We start from the raw sequence: 19,868 nt of genomic DNA, 5'->3' as shown, positions 1-19,868 counted from the left end.
GCCCTGTCCCACCAGCGGAGACTGTTCGTGACTTTTGGCTGGAGTTGATCCATACTCTCAAGGGACAATTCGAGAGAATTCAAGGCAGCTCCGACCGCATGCGGGAGCGCAGAGAGGCGTTCCTGCAACTCTGGCATCCTGGGCCTTTCTTCGCCATGGTCCAGGCTGAGCCCAGATGACACTACCAACCACCTGTGTATCTGATCCTGTCACGGGGACGTGGCAGCTGTTAACTATGTCACGAGGACATGGCAACTGCTAACTTTAGTTGTTGGTTTCTTTCCAATGGGTTTTGTTTTATTTTTGAGACCCTCTTCTTGAAGTAGCAAACGGTCGGACATTGTATGGCCAATGTGAACGGTAGTTTCACCCGCAGATGGGTAGTGGTCGGCACTGGAATTCGTATGGTAAGAGGATGTCTAGGCTCAGAGCAAGATCTAGGTCCCCCTGTCGCACTTAGCAAGTTGGTGGATACTAGGAAGTGAACTCGATAAAGGCCTAAAATCAAGGTGTGACTACCAACAGAAAGTATCCGACAGTTGGGCCACATTGCACTTTTGGATGCGGTCCCAATGAGGATAGATGGTCAGATGACCAGTGGGAGCCCAACGGAATCATTTCCTAAAATTTAGGGGATCTCCGGTATGACTAGGGGAACACTTTACAACTTTGCCGCGAAGTCAACTGGGCGACCAGTCCGGAGATTTTTAGGCGGAAAACCCGAAACGGGCAAATGCTTGTAAATGCGCCAAGTGGCAGTTTTTCATGAACTTGCCTCGTGCAGAAAAATGGGCGCTGAATTTTATGCTAGGAGAGGCTTCCTTTTGCATTTGGTCACACGTTAAGAGCTATGGAGTGCTTCCTTTCCCCCTTATGTGCAGTGCGGTGCCAGGAGTGATGCCCTGCACGCTACGCATTGCCCTCTCTCTTTCCCCTATGAGTAGTATGTTATGCCCCTCTAGTGGGCTTTTCATTTGACTAATGTACAGTTATGTGGGTTCATGCGCGACTGCCGAGGCAAGAGCCTCTTGCACAGGTACTGGATTAGCTAGCGGCTAATCCCCCGCAGGTACAGGTGAATTTGGAGAAGTTTCACGTGAGAAATCTCATCTGATTCAAAGGGCAAGTAGCCCTACAGGTGCAGGAGCTCGAGGTCTTCCTACAAATGCGACCGGCATGCAAAACGGAGCACAAAATAGGGAATTACAGCCGGATGTGTATTTTTGCAGGTTTAGGGTTTCGGCCCTAAATGAACCCTAATACCCCCAGGAGGTTCGGGGACGCGAGGGGACCGCTGTACAAGTGATCTGGTGCATTTTCGGGGCAAAAAACAGAGAATTCAGCGTGCTGCAGATTCTCGCCAGGTTTTGCAAAGTGTCCGTATGCATCGGGCAAGTCATCTATTGCGAGGGGATACTGATTGTCAAGCGTCCTAGTACAGTTATGCTGCCGAAATCGGGCCAGAACAGGTGTTCCTTAGCCTAGATTGTGTGGGGCAGCTCGTAGGAGATCACAGGTTTTATTCCCTCTGTTAAAGAATAAAGAAAGGGCGCCAATTTTGGGGCCTACAGGTTATCGACGTCTGCTCGGAGCATTCTAGCTTCCAAGCCGTGTGTGTACTTAGGTGTTAATCCCAGTTACAGGTTACCTTTGCAAAGTACTCTGTGTGTGTCTAAAGTAAAGAATTTCAGGTGAAAGCCAACGCCCACTGCCCCGCGGGCCGGTTTAATGGTTCCGTTGTCGGGATATCAATCACTTTTTCCTCAAAGAGTGAGCCTCGGTTGTTTTGGGTAAAGATACAGAGTGCAGGAACGGGGGATTACACTATGGCCGACAAGGGGAAGGGCATTATGGAAGAGGGTTCCTCTTCAAAGAAGAGGCAGGAGATCCCTATGGTTTTCAAGATTGGCGAGAGCTCACGGCCACGTTAGTCTGTACCTCCTGTCAATGTGAATGTCCCTCCAATAGTACAGGGCTTTATCACTAGGCAACTTGAGGATGATGCATTCAAGACTCAGTTAGTTGCCGCGGTAAATGTCTTTTCGCAGCTGGTGCAGAATCCAAGGTTTATGGAGTTCTTGCAAGCGCCACCAATGCAACAGCAAAATAGGCAACCTACGCCGCGTACAGAGCTTGTTGAGGTTCAAGCCCAGGTACTTCATGCGGCTCAGGAGGATAGGGAACACTCGCACGTTGCGGAGTCAGGGGCTCCAAAACAGGTTCCTCCCGTCCTTGAATAGGTGGCTAGAACGCCTATTCCACAGGTTATGCCAGTTCAGCCCGCCACCTTTCAAAGCCAGCATGCTATCTTGAATGGACAGGGAACTGGATACGAGGCTATGCACGCAATTTTTCCACCACCCACGGTACATCCTGGGTATTTCGGGGGTGGATCAGTGTTCCAAAGTATGGCTGGTTATGTGCCTGGAAGTCAGCCGTACAGGCCAGGAACAGTGTTCGGGGGTATGCAAGGCATCATGCCAAACCCCATGTATAGTAGTATCGGCATGCAGCAAGGTTTTCACTGCAACCAGCGCCAGTTTGGGGTGCCACAGGGTCATTTTGGCATGGCTGGTTTTTCTGGACAGCAGCTAGATATCGCACCTCTGACGCAAAATGTCAATGGCCAAGATGTGCCGATCATGCCTACTACGGTGCCCATGTTGCAGACCATCCCTTATGACAAGTTGGGGGCACTAGAGAAGCCGAAGGCTTACAAAGAAGGTGGTGCAGCTGTAAAGTTCAGTACCTTCAGTGGTTTCGAGGATAAGACAAAGGCTCTTACCTTCCTCCAGCAGTTTGATACAGCATATGCAGGAGGGAATTTAATAGAGGCCTTGAAAGTCAGGAAAGCTCCCACTTTCTTAAAGGACAATGCGCTCACATGGTGGACGACATTGTTAATGAAAGGACACGCACCCGCCACTTGGGTTTACTTCAAGCAAATGTTTGCATTTGCTTGGCTGTCAAATGAATTTGAAGCCGCTGTCATGACAGATTGGCACCAGCTTACTTCAGCTTCGTGCAAGAGCTTGTTGGAGTACAATAGGAGGTTTTGTAAAGCGTTACTCTCAGTGACCTCCTACAGATTTGTGCCATCGACAGAGCAGATAGAGAAGTATTGTTGTGGGTTGCCTAAAGGGCTTCGCGATTACTATACAAAGAAAAGAGTGGCTACCCTCACTCAGCTTATGGAAGTTGCGAACACTAGTCTTGCCTTGTTGAAAGGAGAGGACAGTGGATTTCCGAGCAACGACAAAGGAGGGCAGCAAAAGAAAAATCCAACGAAGAAGCCCTTTGTGAAAACAGCTCCTGATGCGTCACAGGGGTCAGAAAAGGCCATCAAAGACAAGGATTCAGACGGGACTTCTAGAGCGCAGGCAAAGAAACAGAAAAGGAAGCCTTTTATGCGCAAGTCGCTCGAGGAAAAGAAAGTCCTAATGGCTGAGGACAAATGCTTTATATGCGAGCAGCTTGGTCACTTTGCTACCAATTGTCCACAAAGGAAAAGACCAGCTCACTCAGAAGATAAAGAAGACCAGAAAGGCAAGAAGCCTAAACCCACGGCAGGTTTAGTGCCAGACATGGTGGGTGACAGGCCCAACACAAATGCCAGTGAGTTATGCAGGGCATGGGGTAAAGTTAGGGATCAGACGGCACTCATCTTCTTTGATCCAGGTGCCAAAGCCAACTTTATCTCACCAGAGTTAGCTATGAAGCTGGGCATGAGAGCTGAAGAGATGGGGTACACAGCAGAGGCAGGGTTTGCATGTCCTGGCCACTCAGAGTGTGTTACTCCCATCATTGGAAAGCTGTGTCTGCATATCAGTCGTATGTCGACACAGAAGAGTTCTACATCATGCCGCTGGAAGGATGTAAAGCCTTGTTGGGGATCCCATGGATGTTCCGAGTGCATGGAGTCTTGGATGCCTACAACAAAAAGATCATTGTACAGCATAGGGGCAAAACTCACATCTTGGATGTAAAGCTTAAAGGAGAGTCAATCCCTATTGTATTTGCTTTTGCCATCACTTCTGTAATAAAGAATCATCTTTCTGTATATTTGATTTTTGCACGTGATGTCTCAGATAGTGATCAATAAAATTTATCTGTGTTAGATAAAGAAAGGTCAGCATTTTTGCAAAAGTTTAGTGACTGTTTTCTGATTCATTACCGTCGCAATTGCCGCCATAGAGACCTGAGGACCATCGGATAGATTTGATGCCAGGGTGTAGCCCACCAAATAGACCTCCCTACAGGGTTAGTGCGGCGCAGCAGAAAGAGATTATGGGCCAGGTTGAGGAGTTATTAGAGAAGGGGCTGATTCAGCCTAGTTCTTCACCCTTTTGCTCCCCAGTGCTCCTAGTGCAGAAGAAGGATGGCTCATGGAGCATGTGTATTGATTACCGTGCGTTGAATAAGAATACCATCAAGAATAGGTTTCCTACCCCTAGAATTGATGATATTTCGATCGTTTAGAGGGTGCTGCAATTTTCAGCAGGATAGACCTTAAGAATGGGTACCATTAGATTCGTATAAGGCCAGAGGATGTGCACAAGACTGCGTTTAGAATGACATTTGGTCTTTATGTGTTTCTAGTGATGTCGTTTGGGCTAACAAATGCTCCTACCACGTTCAATAGAATGATGGACCAGATTTTCTGCTCGCATCAACACTTTGTTGAGACATTATTCGATGACATGATAGTGTATTCGAAGAATGAAGAGGAGCATAGGCGTCACTTGACCATTGTGTTCGAAGAGCTGCGCAGTCACAGGTTACTTGTCAATCCTAAGAAAAGTGAATTCTTCCTCGAAGAGATCCACTTTCTTGGCCACATAGTCCCAAAGGATGGTGTTAAAATTGATCCCGCAAAGGTTGAAGCTATCAAGACATGGCCAGACTTGAAGACTGTGCACGATGTCAGAAGCTTCTTGGGATTGTGTTCCTACTATAGAAGGTTTATCAGAAATTTTGCAGAGATAGCATCGCCTCTTCACGCTTTGCAAAAGAAAAAGGTCACACCCAAAAAGAGATTTCAGCTTTTAGTCTCTTAAAGGAAAAGTTGACTTTAGATCCAGTTATTGTTTTGCTAGATCTCAGCAAGTCATTTGTGGTCCAGTGTGACGCCTGTGGCAGTAGCATCGGAGCAGTGCTAATGCAGGATGGACGGGTAGTAGCTTATGAAAGCCGAATTTTGCAAGGGCCAGAGAGGACTATGCAAGTCTATGAGAAAGAGCTCTTGGCCGTGATTCATGCGCTTTCTAGCTAGAAGCACTACCTCTTAGGTGCTGATTTTGTTGTCCAAACAGATCATCAGACCTTGCGATACTTCTTGACACCGTCAAAGTTATCCGAAAAGCATATGCGATGGGCAAACATTCTTTCCATGTTCCACTTCCAGATTATGCATGTGGAAGGCAAGAAGAATGTTGTGGCTGATGCGTTATCAAGAAAGCCACAAATTTCAGCTGTGTCAATTCCTTATCATCATGAGCTAGATGACATGAAGGAACAAGTATACTGCTGATGAAGATTTTGCAAGGATCTTTGAGCAGTTACAAGAGGGGCAACATCACGAGCACTACCTCCTCAGAGATGGTTTTATGATGATGCATGGCAGACTTTGTGTCACTAGGCCACTGCAACATAAGGTCATGGAAGAGAGTCATGTCCCACCGTATGCAGGGCATCGTGGCATTGATGCAACAGTTAAAGCGGTAGAGACATTCTTCTATTGGCCTACCTTGAGGAGAGAGATGAATGCCTTTGTGCGAGCATGCATAGTTTGCCAAAAGGTCAAGTTTGACAGGAAAAAGGCACCAGGGTTGTTACAACCACTGCCGATTCCGGATAAGCCATGGGAAAGCATTGCTATGGACTTTATCTTTGATCTTCCAAGAACTCCAACATGGAATGATGGTATATGGACCATTATTGCAGGTTCAGCAAGCAGGCCCATTTTATCCCTGTCAGGAAGAAGATAAAATCTGATCAGATGGCACGCTTGTTCATGTGCAATGTGTTTTAAGTACCATGGTATGCCACAATCGATTATCAGTGATCGTGATCCTTGCATGACCAATTTGTTCTGGAGAGGATTGTTTGAGAACATGGACACTACGCTCAAGTTCTCGTCTTCGTTTCATCCACAAACTGATGGACAGTTAGAAGAGGCTAATTCTACTGTCTTAGATCTGCTGAAATGCTATGTATCAGATAATAAAGGCAAGTGGGAACAGTATTTGCCTATGCTTGAGTATGCGTACAATAATACGGTGCATTCGTCTACTAACAAAGCACCTTTTGAGATTGTTGAAGGCGGCAAAAAGGTTCCTCCCATTTTGCATACAAAGGACAAAATCTTTGAGGCAGATCAATATGTTGAGGACATGGATGAGATGTATAAGAAAATTAAAGTTGCCTTGGAGAAGACTCAGGCAAAGCAAAAAAAGGCTGCTGATCGTCACCGTCGTGAATTGCTGTTATCACCTTGTGATTGGGTTCTGTTAAGGTTCGAAAAGGCAAGGTTAAAGAAAATGAAGGGCAAGGAACGGTTGTTCCCTAAGCTCAGTATGCGTTACTATGGGCCTTTTCAAGTGCTTGACAAGATCAGCGATGTGGCTTACAGGCTGAAATTGCCTGATGCATGGAAGATTCATAATGCGTTTCACGTGAGTCGTCTAAGACCCACTACACCACTTGGCATCGCATTATTGGAGGAAATTAATTAAACAAGAAGGAGGGGAAAGGTTTGCATGGGCTTAATAAAAATCAATGGTCGCAAGAGGCCGAGTAGTAAGAGTGATGTGCCAGATGAGGATCAGCCAAAAGTTGAGGAACTTGATGAGATCCTGGTACCTGAGCAAGTTTTGGCACATAAGGACAGAAAAGTTAAAGGACGGGTTGCAAGACGCTATTTGGTGAAGTTCAAGAACTATCCGCCTATGGATGCAAAGTGGATGGAAGAGCATGAACTGTCAGAGTCACCAAATATATTGCAGCTTTACCTTGAAGCCTTTGGGTTACAACCTACTTATGCCCCAACCCAACGTGTGCAAAGGAGGGGTAATGATAGAGCTAGTACATCAAATGTACATATGAATTCAGTGTAATAGATGGAAATGACAAAAGTATGAAGGTCTCATTAAGTCATTTGTATCTATGTGTTATGACCTTTCTTGCAGATCCATGCGATGATAAAAGAGTGTTGATAGCACAAGATCATCAGTGGCGTGTATTTATGGTATGCAATCGAGGACGTTTGCAATTTCAAGAGGGGGGTATGCCACGGGGACGTGGCAGCTGTTAACTATGTCACGAGGACGTGGCAACTGCTAACTTTAGTTTTGGTTTCTTTCCAATGGGTTTTGTTTTATTTTTGAGACCCTCTTCTTGAAGTAGCAAACGGTCGGACATTGTATGGCCAAGGTGAACGGTAGTTTCACCCGTAGATGGGTAGTGGTTGGCACTGGAATTCGTATGGTAAGAGGATGTCTAGGCTCAGAGCAAGATCATATGGGTTCCCCCGTCACACTTAGCAAGTTGGTGGATACTAGGAAGTGAATTGAATAAAGGCCTAAAGTCAAGGTGTGACTACCAACAGAAAGTATCCGACAGTTGGGCCACATTGCACTTTTGGATGCGGTCCCAATGAGGATAGATGGTCAAATGACAAGTGGGAGCCCAACGGAATCATTTCCTAAAATTTAGGAAACTACTATTTTGGGTCGCGAAATGTGTTCGCGTCATTACCTCCGGTATGACTAGGGGAACACTTTACAACTCTGCTGCAAAGTCAACTGGGCGACCAGTCGGGAGATTTTTAGGCGGCAAACCCGAAACGGGCAAATGCTTGTAAATGCGCCAAGTGGCAGTTTTTCATGAACTTGCCATGCAGAAAAATGGGCACTGAATTTTATGCTGGGAGAGACCTCCTTTTGCATTTGGTCACACATTAAGAGCTATAGAGTGCTTCCTTTCCCCCTTATGTACAGTGCGGTGCCAGGAGTGATGCCCTGCACGCTATGCACTGCTCTCTCTCTCCCCCCTATGAGCTATAGAGTGATGCCCTGCACGCTATGCACTGCTCTCTCTCTCTCCCCTATGGTCACACATTAAGAGCTATAGAGTGCTTCCTTTCCCCCTTATGTACAGTGCGGTGCCAGGAGTGATGCCCTGCACGCTATGCACTGCTCTCTCTCTCTCCCCTATGAGCAGTATGTTATGCCCCTCTAGTGGGCTTTTCATTTGACCAATGTACAGTTATGTGCGTTCAGGCGCGATTGCCGAGGCAAGAGCCTCTTGCACAGGTACTGGATTAACTAGCGGCTAATCCCCCGCACGTACAGGTGAATTCGAAGAGGTTTCACGTGAGAAATCTCGTCCGATTCAAAGGGCAAGTAGCCCTACAGGTGCGGGAGCTCGAGGTCTTGCTACAGATGCGACCGGCACGCGAAACGGAGCCCAGAACAGGGAATTACAGCCGGATGTGTATTTTTGCAGGTTTAGGGTTTCGGTCCTAAACGGACCCTAATACCCCCAGGAGGTTCGGGGACTCGAGGAGACCGCTGTACAGGTGATCTGGCGCATTTTCGGGCAAAAAACAGAGAATTCAGCGTGCTGCAGATTCTCGCCAGGTTTTGCAAAGTGTCCATATGCGTCGGGAAAGTCATCTATTGCGAGGGGATACTGACTGTCAAGCGTCCTAGTACAGTTATGCTACCTAAATCGGGCCAGAACAGTGTTTCTTAGCCTAGATTGTGTGGGGCAGCTCGTAGGAGATGACAGGTTTTATTCCCTCTGTTAAAGAATAAAGAAATACCGAAAGGGGCGCCAATTTTGGGGCCTACAGGTTGTCGGCGTCTACTTGGAGTATTCTAGCTTCCGAGCCGTGTGTGTACTTAGGTGTTAATCCCCGTTACAGGTTACCTTTGCAAAGTACTCTGTGTGTGTCTAAAGTAAAGAATTTCGGGTGAAAGCCAACGCCTACCGCCCAACGGGCCGGTTTCAAATCCCTCCTCCCATCTCTTGATTTAGCCCTCATTGTACATATGTTGTTTTTTCATTGGGAGAGTCTCCCCTATGGTAGATGTAGCCCTCTTTGGGAGAGGTGGTTGTAGCCCTATTATTAACTAATAGAAAGATCTTTTTCTAGGGAAAAAAAAAGACTGTAACCACGGAAGCCGAGTATGTTGTGGTGTAAAATGACAGAAAAGAAGCTACATGGCTTACTCATCTAGTGGGAGATCTGGGCGTCGATACTACAAAAGTTTTAGTTTTGTATTGTGATAGTCAGAGTGCTATCTGAATAGCACAATATTTAGTGTTTCATGCAAAGACAAAGCATAATGATGTGAAGTATCACTTCATTCCTGAGGCACTTGAGAAAAAGCGTATAGAACTTCTCAAGATTCACACAGATGATAACCCTGGTGGCATACTAACCAAAGGTCTACCCCTGAGAAGTTTGTGCACACTATCAAGTGCTTATGGGCATTTAGTAGAGATCCAAACTCTACATATCTTGTACATATGTCCATAGCTTTCTTTAAGGCACATTGGCCTTTATGTCCAACATTTTTTGGTAGAGATAGTGTTCTCTACATATCTTGTACATATGTCCATAGCTTTCTTTAAGGCACATTGGCCTTTATGTCAAACATTTTTGGTAGAGATAGTGTTGTTGTACAAGCTCCAGCCATCCTGGTGCTATTGCTCTCTCTCTCTCTCTCTCTCTCTCTCTCTCTCTCTCTCTCTCTCTCTCTCTCTCTCTCTCTCCAAACCCCACCCCCCCCCACAACATATTGTCATCATTATATGCAAGTTTTATTTTCCCTTGACAGCATATTAATACATATTTATTTGTTTCTTTCTTTCGCTCTCATAATGGACCATTAAAACTTTTTTTTGCTTCAAATACATGAGCGCATCTGAAAAACCTACACAATCACAAGGTGAGATTTGAATCCAACCTTTGCGATGAACTCAAAAGATCCAACAATCACTGAGCCAATCGGTGCTCCCAAGCCTTTTGATAAACAAACCTACATGAAAAGCTTATTGATTATAAGAAAAAACTTGTAGTTAAGTTGCAAAACCTCGAAAATTCAGATATCGGGCTCTTTTACCCCAAAATGGCATTAAGAAGAGAATAAAACCTTGGGCAGCAAATCACCTTGGCTCTTATCTTTCATCCAAAAATATAAGTATGACAATGATAACAGTTTGTCCTAATTATGATTTTCCACTAACACTATCTATGCTTTGTAGATAGTTTAAGCTAGATGCATGATAGATGTGCACCAACTGGATAGCCATGATAAAGTTCTACATGTTTCATCAATGCCATCATAAAGCGATTGGGAAATCGAATCAGAAACAAAAGGGTTATTCAATGTGGAATTCTGGTTTGATTGATTGATTGCCAAGTGGTCAAATGATAGTTTTCCATATACAGAAATAGCCTTTCACGTGACTTGTCGACCAGCCATCTATAGACCTGTCTTCGGCCCCAACAATTAAGAGCTTGAATGCCTTATTGAGGTAAAGGTAGACTTGATGATCCGCTTGCCATTATCTTTGCTTTGCTTTTTTAGCAAAAAGTAAAGTCTTACCGAGACAGAATCTGCAGACTGTACTAACCGCTCAACTGGAACTTTCAATGCCTACAAAAAAATCTCTTAAAGTCTCACAAGAGGTAATATAACAACTCCTAAGCACAAGAACAATCCTGCAAGATGATACATACTGTTGCAGCATTGAAGATGCGTGCACCATCAATGTGCAGCTTTGAATTGTATCTTTTTGCTAAAGCTCCCAACTTGTCGGTGTATTCGGGACTTATGCACCTGCCTCCAAAACTAGAACAAAAGTTCTCTTACATTCACAAATACTGCAGAATAGAGTCTACACACATTCAGAGGATAAACTTCACACCTTCCAAAAAACTCCTGGGGCATAAAAAGATCTTTTTGGAGGGCATAAATACATGTTTTGCATGACTAATTGCAATATTTAAGAACAATTCATTTGGAAAGACAAACGGGACCAGAGACCATATCAAAATATCAACGCTGTCAAACCATCGTACAAGAGCCTCAGGCACAAGCTGATCCGACAAAACCAGCTATGCATTACCTAAAAGGGCTGAAACAAATTTCGTTCATTCACAATAAATATCTATGCCTTCCAAACAAATAGTCCTTAACAATTTCCACCATAGAGACATGGAATGAGAACAAGAATTGGAACAGGGAATGGAAAGTGGATCAGTCAAAAGCCAGAACGGGAATATAAGAAATGGGAGTTGCAAAAAACACTTTAAAAACGCAAATTTTCAGCACTATAAAACTAAACATTTGTTGCACACCGATGGCCTCCCAAAGCGTCAAATCTATAAAATATACAACACTATTAACTATATTCTGTGCTGTCACACAAGACAAGATATTTTGTGATAGGATATGTAGTTGACAGCAAATAGGTCAACCGATCAGGATATATAGTGGTCGCAGAGGTGTCTGTTATAAGTGCATCTCAAGCATCCTCAACCTCCTTCCACTCAATCTGTGAAGGATCTTATCTTCCAAACGTAGCTCCAACTTCTTTATCTGCAGCTCGTGAAAATAGTTTAATCTTCTCTGCACCCAAGGCACCCTGTTCAGTTGCTGAATATAGCATCACTCAAAACTCCCTTAGTAATTCCTTAGGGGATAGTCGTAAGTGCCATATCTGGCTGCTGTCCAGAAAAACCAGCTATGCCAAAATTGCCCTGTTTCACAAAGCAGTGACAGCATACGACAAGCAAGCCAAGAGGAGCTAAAATATGCCAGCCTATGGACAAAATGCAGTTTAACAGTTGCCACGTCCTCGTGACACAAACAAACTCTTCATGGGCGGAGCAGCTATTAACAAGAGAAGGTTGATAAAGCTGAAAAGTGGATCGAGAATGCAAAGAAAGGAAAGCCACACCGACATCCACTATCATCAATATGACAAAGGAGGAGCAAAGAGAAACACTAGAGCCCTTCATGTGCGTGTTACAAGTCTCAAAGACACTGGAGAAATAGAAGAAGAAGTGCAAGAGCTCCTGAAGCGCATGGGTATTCTGAACCCACATATAGGTGCTTGGAGAGTTGGCAAGAAGGGAAGTGATGAGAAAGGAAGGCCCAAGGAAAGAGCACTCATGATAAGTTTCCCCACGTTGGAAGCTAGGAAGGAATTCCTGAAGAAGAGACCAACACTCAAGCAAACTGGGATATTTTCAGGTGATGACCTCACTCTAACACAAGTAGCACACATGTAAGAGTTGATGCCAAAGATCAAGGCGACGAGGGAGAAAGGGAAAATTGATTTCTACAGGGGAGGGAGAGTACTGGTGTTGGAAAAACGCACCACGGGACAGTGCGAGACCTATGGGACCAGCCTTATATAGGCAGCATGGAATTGTAATGGATCAATGAAGCTCGATGTCGGCTAGCCCTTGACTAATCCCGACATCTAGCGCTTCAGGGGGACACAACATGCTGGTATGGGCAGATGACATCATGGTTTCAGTCACATGGCTTGAGCATGGATAGACTACCTCCATTCCAGTACTCCTTGGATGCACCCTCCCTTTCTCTCACACGGATAGAGATCACTAGAATTATACTTCAGGATTTGATTCAACTAGATACCACAAGCACATGGATACAGCCGATACAAGAGTTGGGCACGAAGATGGCTTTCTATAGAGAGCATCTTCTTCAACTAACAAAGGATGGATATGTGATCAGAGCCGGCCTATATGGCCACTCATTTATCCTACGGGATACGATGTGCTATTGGTCAGATGCGCACATCATCGCATCAGCTAGAGATTGAGACTGGCAAATTTAGGAGAGTACCAACAGAGGTCAGGATATGCCAGTTGTGTCATATAGAGCCAGAGACAGAGTTACATCGCATTTGTCATTGTCCAGTATACTATGAGATACGAGGACGCTTTCACTGTCTATTCAGAGAGGACTTTGGACCATTGGCTAGAGTCATGAGATATCAGGATCAAAGATGCCTCGAGTTGTTTTGCTAGAGATGAGGAGACATAGGGAGAGTCTCTTGAGGAGACCAAGCAGTGGGAGACATTCATAGATGGATGTCACTGACTTCTTTAGACTCTGCAGCCAGATGAGTATGCTTCACAGCAAACTTCAGAGCCCACTTATACCAAACGTATATTAGTGGACAGAGCCACTAAGCATGGGAAAGCTAGAAGCCCACGTCTACGAGGGCGACCATGACATTGACCGAGGCTCCATCAGAGGATTAGGACTATTCTTCTCCCAGTACGACTATTTACATAGGCGGACATTGCTGAAGCTCTTTAGCGACAGATGCAATACTTTCTCGGACAACGCCGGGACGCCCGATGCCGGACATCCTCGGGCATTAATGATGATGATGATGACTTCACTCTGACGATTTTAATCTTTTAGTTTAGTCTTTCACTTTTCTTCATTTTATTTTTGTACCCAGAGATTGGATTATATTCACAAGGATTGGTCTCATAGGTCATTTTGGCCTTTTGAAGACGTTTAATATAACATTTCATTTCATTTCCTCTCTCTCTCTCTCTCTCTCTCTCTCTCTCTCTCTCTCTCTCTCTCTCTCTCTCTCTCTCTCTCTCTCTCTCTCTCTCTCTCTCTCTCTCTCTCTCTCTCTCTCTCTCTCTCTCTCTCTCTCTCTCTCTCTCAAAAGTCAGGGCTGTATATTACTGAGTACAAAATAATCCCATCGGATGCCAAACTAGCCTATCACGTGGGGTGTACAAGCTGAATGAAAGGAGGAGAGCCACTATAGTGACTACTCGACTAGAACAATCTCATGGTGGTCGGTGTGAGGAGTGGAGGAGAAACCACTGAGGAGGGGCATAATGCCAAGTAATCTGACCACCTGTCAGTGTGAAGAAAAGTGGGGATCGTGCCCAACGCCGAAGGAAGGCAAATTGACGAGCCTCGGCTGCTCTAGATGTACCGAAGGACGAATCCCACTGCCAAATCAGGGTGTGAATGGTGTCTAGCCAAATGGCAGTAAGGATATTTTGAAGGAGCTGTGGAGCCGCACTGAGAATGTGAAGACAACGAGCTCTCCAAATATTCCATAGTGTAATACTAGTGATGACTGAGAAAACTGCATCACGTGTCTGCGAATCTCCCTGCCAAGCAATCTGTTGTAGCATAGCCAAAGTCCCTCGTCGATAACCAGTGGAGGTAAGCATGAAGGCTGGATCTGTGGCTGAGCCCTCGTAGAAAAGATGCGGGTCAGGCATCGACATCAACCATGAGACAGATCCCCAAGTAAGAAATCCATGCTGAACACCTGATCTGCTGAGTAGAGAGCAAACTGCAAGCCACACTACATGGGAAGCTGAGCATGACCAAAGACAGTGAGCAAGGGACTCAAGTTGGCGCAAAGGGCAGCGAGTACATAACGGATCATGACCCATAGTAGCTAGCCAAGTCCCAACTGGTAGTCCCGCATGAGCAATCATCCACATGAAAAAGGAAATACGACGAGCAACATGTAAATCCCAGATCGCGAACCAAAACTGCTGCAGATAGGCATGAGAGAGGCCTGAATGTAACCAGAAACGCATACGAGTGGGCTATTGTGGTTGCTGTCTCATCAATGCTAATCTTTCAATCCGGACAGTGTACTCAAAGAAGGATACAGGTGCGCCTGTGGGATCTGAGTGAGGGCAATGCCACTCTCCTTGGTCCCAGTAAAGCTGCGATAGGGCACGGCCCTCCCACACCCAAAGCCTCCAAAGTGCAGCGTCATCGGAAGCAAAACGGGGGTCAACACTCTCTCTCTCTCTCTCTCTCTCTCTCTCTCTCTCTCTCTCTCTCTCTCTCTCTCTCTCTCTCTCTCTCTCTCTCTCTCTCTCTCTCTCTCTCTCTCTCTCTACATTCTGGGAGCATGCCCCAGAATAGTTGGTATTATGAGGAGTGCAGAGAGATGAGAGCCCAGCTCTAGAGAGATCTTCTTTTAGGAGTCATCACTTACACACAGTTTCGAATTGCTTCCCGACGCCTTGTGCGATGGAAGAAACGAGCTTATTTGGCCCAGATGGAGCAAGACTTGTATCAAATGTTCTTGAGTAGAGACTCACGAGAGGCATGGCGATTCTTTTATGAGCACTCCCCTCCCCTAGTGATTACTTATCCTAATGTGTGGGGCCAGTATGCGACATCGTTATATACAGTTCCTGGACAGGACCCCCTTCCAAATCCCTACAGAGCCATGCCCACCTACCAGAACTTCTTTACCACTAAGATGGTAAAGAGAGCCATTGACAAGATGAGGACCAGAAGGACATATGATCATGATGGTCTAGTAGAAGAGTACTTTATACATGCTAGAGATATGTTGGTAGAGGTTCTTGTGTGAGGGATTACCTGAGACTCGGAGGTTGTCTACTATTGTGTAAGGTGCAACGGAAGTGAATGTTGAACTTTGCTCAAGATGAGTGCTCCGAACTGTGCTCCAAGATTCCTTTTACTTACGGAAGGGAGAGCCTTTCGTTCCTTTAGTGAGAGAGTGCAATGATCACAAACAAAGTGGAAAAACACTGTGAATGAAGGTGCTGAGACTGAGAGATAGAGAGAGAAGAATATGACACCAGAATGCTGAATTCTGACTCTATGTCGATGACGATGTCGACGACGATGAGGACGACGACGAGACGGGCTGAAATCTGAAAACGCTAATAGCTGAAATCTGCAAATCTTGTATTTGCTGAATTCAGACTCTATGTCGATGCGACGACGATGCGTTGAAAATGCAGATGCTGAAATCTATGTTTTCCGGGCTGAATCTGCAAACTTCGGTGGATCTGACCGTGCGACGAGGATCTGCTGCGGAAAGGTGAGATTTGGGGTTTGCGAGGTTTGGGGGCTGCGGTGAGGAGTCTATATGCTGAAAACTGAAAATGCTGGTTCAATGGGCTGATCTGACACTGTGGATCTGCAACACGCCGAGGCTGATCTGCAAATCAAAAACGTTGGGCTCAACTGATGCTTGATGCAAAAACGCTAGGCTAAATGCTGGAATCTGCTACCGCCGAGGCTGATCTGCAATGCAAAAACGCCAGGGCTGTATTGATGAAAAACGCTAGGCTGTCTGTTGGCTGAAAAAGCTAGGTTTTGCTGGCGGGGAAGGTCTTGCTGAGAAGGAACCTCTTGAACACTGGTTCCTGCTGCCTCTTCTGCCAGAAAGTGCTAGCACTAGGGTTTCTTAAATACTTGCTTGGGCAATTTTCCCTACCCAGTTTCCCAACAAAAGTCACTTATTAATAATAAGTGAAAAATGGCTAAAATAGGAAAAATAGGTTTGCACACTGTAAAAATGCTCCTGATGGGTTCTGATGGTAATCTGATGATCATGCTGTGTGCAACCAAAGGATATGCATCTACTCTAAGTGTCTGGACATGCATGGTCTGCGAACAGACTCACAAAGTAAACCTTGGTAAAACCAAAGTTATGGTGTTCAACACCACACCACAGTGGATCAAGAGATCAACACCGACTTTCACATATGGTCAGGAGATTGTAGAGTATACAGATGCATACACTTACCTTGGGGTTGTCTTCACTGGGCCGAGGTTTTCTTTGGGAAGAGCAGCAGAGACTAGACTGACTAGAGCTTATACCGCCTTGGGAGGCTTGGAGAGGATGTGTTCGCAGGTTCAGTTCCAGGAACCTTGGACAAAGTTATGGCTCTTTGATACTTTAGTAGCCTCAGCTATGTTGTATGCGGTGCAGATATGGGGACCTTTTGTAGGGCAAGATGGTTGGAGACGTATGGAGAGGCCCTTGGTATCTATGATCTCTCGACTGATCAGAGCCAAGGCCTCCGTACCCCACGCTATCATTCGAGCAGAGCTAGCTGCCCCTCCTACGGAGATTGAGGCGCTTACCAAATCAGTCTCCTTTGTGCACAGCTTGTGGGACACTACTAGAGACAGATATGCTATACTGGCCCTTGAGTCTTCCAGACAGTTAGCTCTTCAGGGAGACACTTCATGCTGGTATGCACAGATGACATCATGGTTTCAAACGCATGGCTTCACCATGGACAGGCTGCCCCCTTTCTAGTACTCTCTTCAAACACCCTCGATGTTTCTTACACGGGTGGAGATTACTAGACTCATTCGTCATTCTTCAAGACCTGATCCAGTTGGATACCAGGAGGACATGGATAGAGCTGCCACGGGAGTTGGGCACGAAGATGGATTTCTATCGAGAGCATCTTCTCCACCTCACTGGAGATGGGTTTGTGATTCGACCCAGCTACATGGATACACATATGTCTCATGGTTTGCGGTGTGTCATTGGTCAGATACGCACATCCTCACATCAGCTAGAGATTGAGACTGGTAGATTCAAGGGGATACCAGCAGACAACAGGATATGTTGTTTATGCCAGCTAGAGCTAGAGACAGAGCTACATTACATATGTCATTGCAGAGTGTACTATGAGATTCGGGGTTGTTTCCACTGCTTATTCAGAGAGGGTTTCGGATCTTTCTCTAGGGTAATGAGTTATGAGGATCAGGGATACAGATTTCTTTTCACTAGATATGGGACAGCCAGAGGAGCAGCCATCACTGCAGAGCTCCACCCACACTCATTCGACCACTACCGCACTCTCATTGACCGAGCACTGGAGCTACAGAGATCCAGACAACCACGATTGAGGAGAGGGGCTACACAGCATCGACAAAGACTACAGCAGAGGATTCGAGCCATACTCTCTCGACATCCAGAGTGCAGATAAGGATGGATTCTAGTAGTAGTAGTAGTAGTAGTATTTTTGTTCTAGTCTTTTGTACCCGGACATGGTTACAGATTCACAATTTTGTAACAGTTTGGTCTCATAGGTCATTTTGGCCTTTTGAAGACGTTAATATAACATTTCATTTCATTTCTCTCTCTCTCACACACACAACAACTAGAACTTGAAAACAATTCACAACTTGGTAGCTAGAGTGCTCCCAAGTAGACAATGACACCCTATAGGCCCCAAAGACTCGTGCCCCTTTTGGTATTTCTTTATTCAATTGCAAATAAACGACTCAAAAACTTACACCAAACTCTCATCAAGCTGTCCAAACCTATCAAGGGCTCAAATTGCAGGTTTTCCACCCAATTTTGGTAGCATAATGGCACCAACCCCCTGTAGGTCAATAGTACACATCTAGGACAGTTTCCCTTGCATTTTAGAAGCTTTCCAGTGAGCTACACGTCAATTCCAGCATGTTGTACTTTTCTATTTTGGTCAACTGCTAGGTGCACAAAACCCTCTATTAAGCACCCCAAGGCTTCCCTGAGGCTCCCTTGGTGTTATCTTGCACTTTAGGTGTGAAACCCTAAACTTCCAAATAAACAAAGCAGGCTGTAATTCTCTGTTTTGGATCGTTTTGAGTGGAGAAAACACGTCTATGCGTGCCTCGGGAGCTCCCGCACGCAATGGGATAATTTTCCTTTGATTTGAACGAGTTCTCATGCAAGAAAACTCTCCGTTTTTGCAATTTGTCGCGATGGAACTATGCGCACCTGTGGGGATTAGCAATTAGCGAATCCGGTTTCTATTTAGAAGGCTCTTGCCTTGGCAAACTCGCATAAAATCCACAGAACTATACACGTTCATTTGAATAGCCCAACTAATGGGCCATTACCATATGTGCAGAGGGGGGAGAGAGATGCTCTTGCCTTGGCGAGCTCGCATAAAATCAACAGAACTGTACATGGTCATTTGAATAGCCCAACTAGTGGGGCATTACCATATGTGCAAAGGGGAGAGAGAGATGCACAAGAGCAAATCATCACCCTACATGAGACAAGGGAAGAAGTCAAGCTTTCCATTAAAGCTTGGAACCTAAAAATCCACTTACAAAACTGAAATTCAGCCACCCTTCTCATATTTGGGCACCCCCTATTGGGATGAGAGCTTTTCGATGTGTGTATTGGCATGTAGGTTGCTCTCATACTGACATGTGTCCAATTTACCCTGTTTGATTTAATTTCCTAGTACCCACCAACTTATGAAGTCTTGCCAAGGGCCTAAAAGACTTTAATTGAGCCTAGCCACTACTTTACAAGTCGGATTTCAATGTTGATTGGTCGAACCATCTCGTGGTTGCCTAGCTTTGACTCCTGGGGGTGAAACTCTCGGCCAACAACCATTTCACATTGGCCATGCAATGTCCAGGCATTTGTGATTTCAAGAAGAGCGTCCTAAAAATTAAATAATAATCAAGAGAAGAACCAACAAATAAAGTTAGATGCTGATGTGGGTGAGTTTCATAGTCTACAAGATTCTCATGCTATTCTTTGGTCGATGAATACTTTGTCTATATGTATGGGTTGTTTGATGAGTTTTCTATGGCTGTCAATGATGATGTAAATGCTTTTGGTAGTTTTTCTTATCATTTGGATTCCATGATGCCAATATGGACTCCTCCCATATCAAGGAAGATCCCATTTGTGAGGATGAGGTTGTTGAAACTGAAGACATTGTCTCCTCTCATGGTTTGTTTGATGAGTCGTTGGTTCCTCCAAGCTCCAACTTTGATAGAGAGGGCACTTGTACTGATTTTATGCAAGAAAAGAAAGAGTGTAATTGCCTTGAAAATTTTGATATGATGTCTAGTCATGTGCATATGACGGTTGACTTTTTTCAACAAAAAATAAAGGTTCTATGGTTAATGTACTGCTTGTGACGATAAGCAACATCTTGATGAGGGTTTGGCTCTAGTTATAACAAGCAAGGATATCAAGCAAAGTGGCGTGAGTACAAAATGCTTTCATGCGTATGAAAAGAA

The 19,868-nt window shown here is 45.2% G+C and overlaps 1 protein-coding gene across 1 annotated transcript in view; it reads right to left on the bottom strand.

Annotated features, from left to right (window-relative positions):
• The window catches only part of LOC147447475 (putative low-specificity L-threonine aldolase 2), a 79,734-nt gene that overhangs the window by 43,058 nt on the left and 16,808 nt on the right, over window positions 1-19,868 (bottom strand). Inside the window, exons 4-6 of the mRNA XM_086523262.1 lie at window positions 10,751-10,862; window positions 10,617-10,667; window positions 9,975-10,046 (exon numbers count right to left, since the gene is read on the bottom strand). Coding sequence (XP_086379388.1) covers window positions 9,975-10,046; window positions 10,617-10,667; window positions 10,751-10,862 — 235 coding nt within the window. The remainder of the gene's footprint in view (window positions 1-9,974; window positions 10,047-10,616; window positions 10,668-10,750; window positions 10,863-19,868) is intronic.

The sequence above is a fragment of the Adiantum capillus-veneris genome, chromosome 11, assembly GCF_014529385.1.
Source record: "Adiantum capillus-veneris isolate H3 chromosome 11, ASM1452938v2, whole genome shotgun sequence".
In the NCBI taxonomy this organism is placed as follows: domain Eukaryota; kingdom Viridiplantae; phylum Streptophyta; class Polypodiopsida; order Polypodiales; family Pteridaceae; genus Adiantum; species Adiantum capillus-veneris.
The sequence above is the reverse complement of the archived record's forward strand: the minus strand, read 5'-3'. Positions and strand labels throughout refer to the sequence as shown.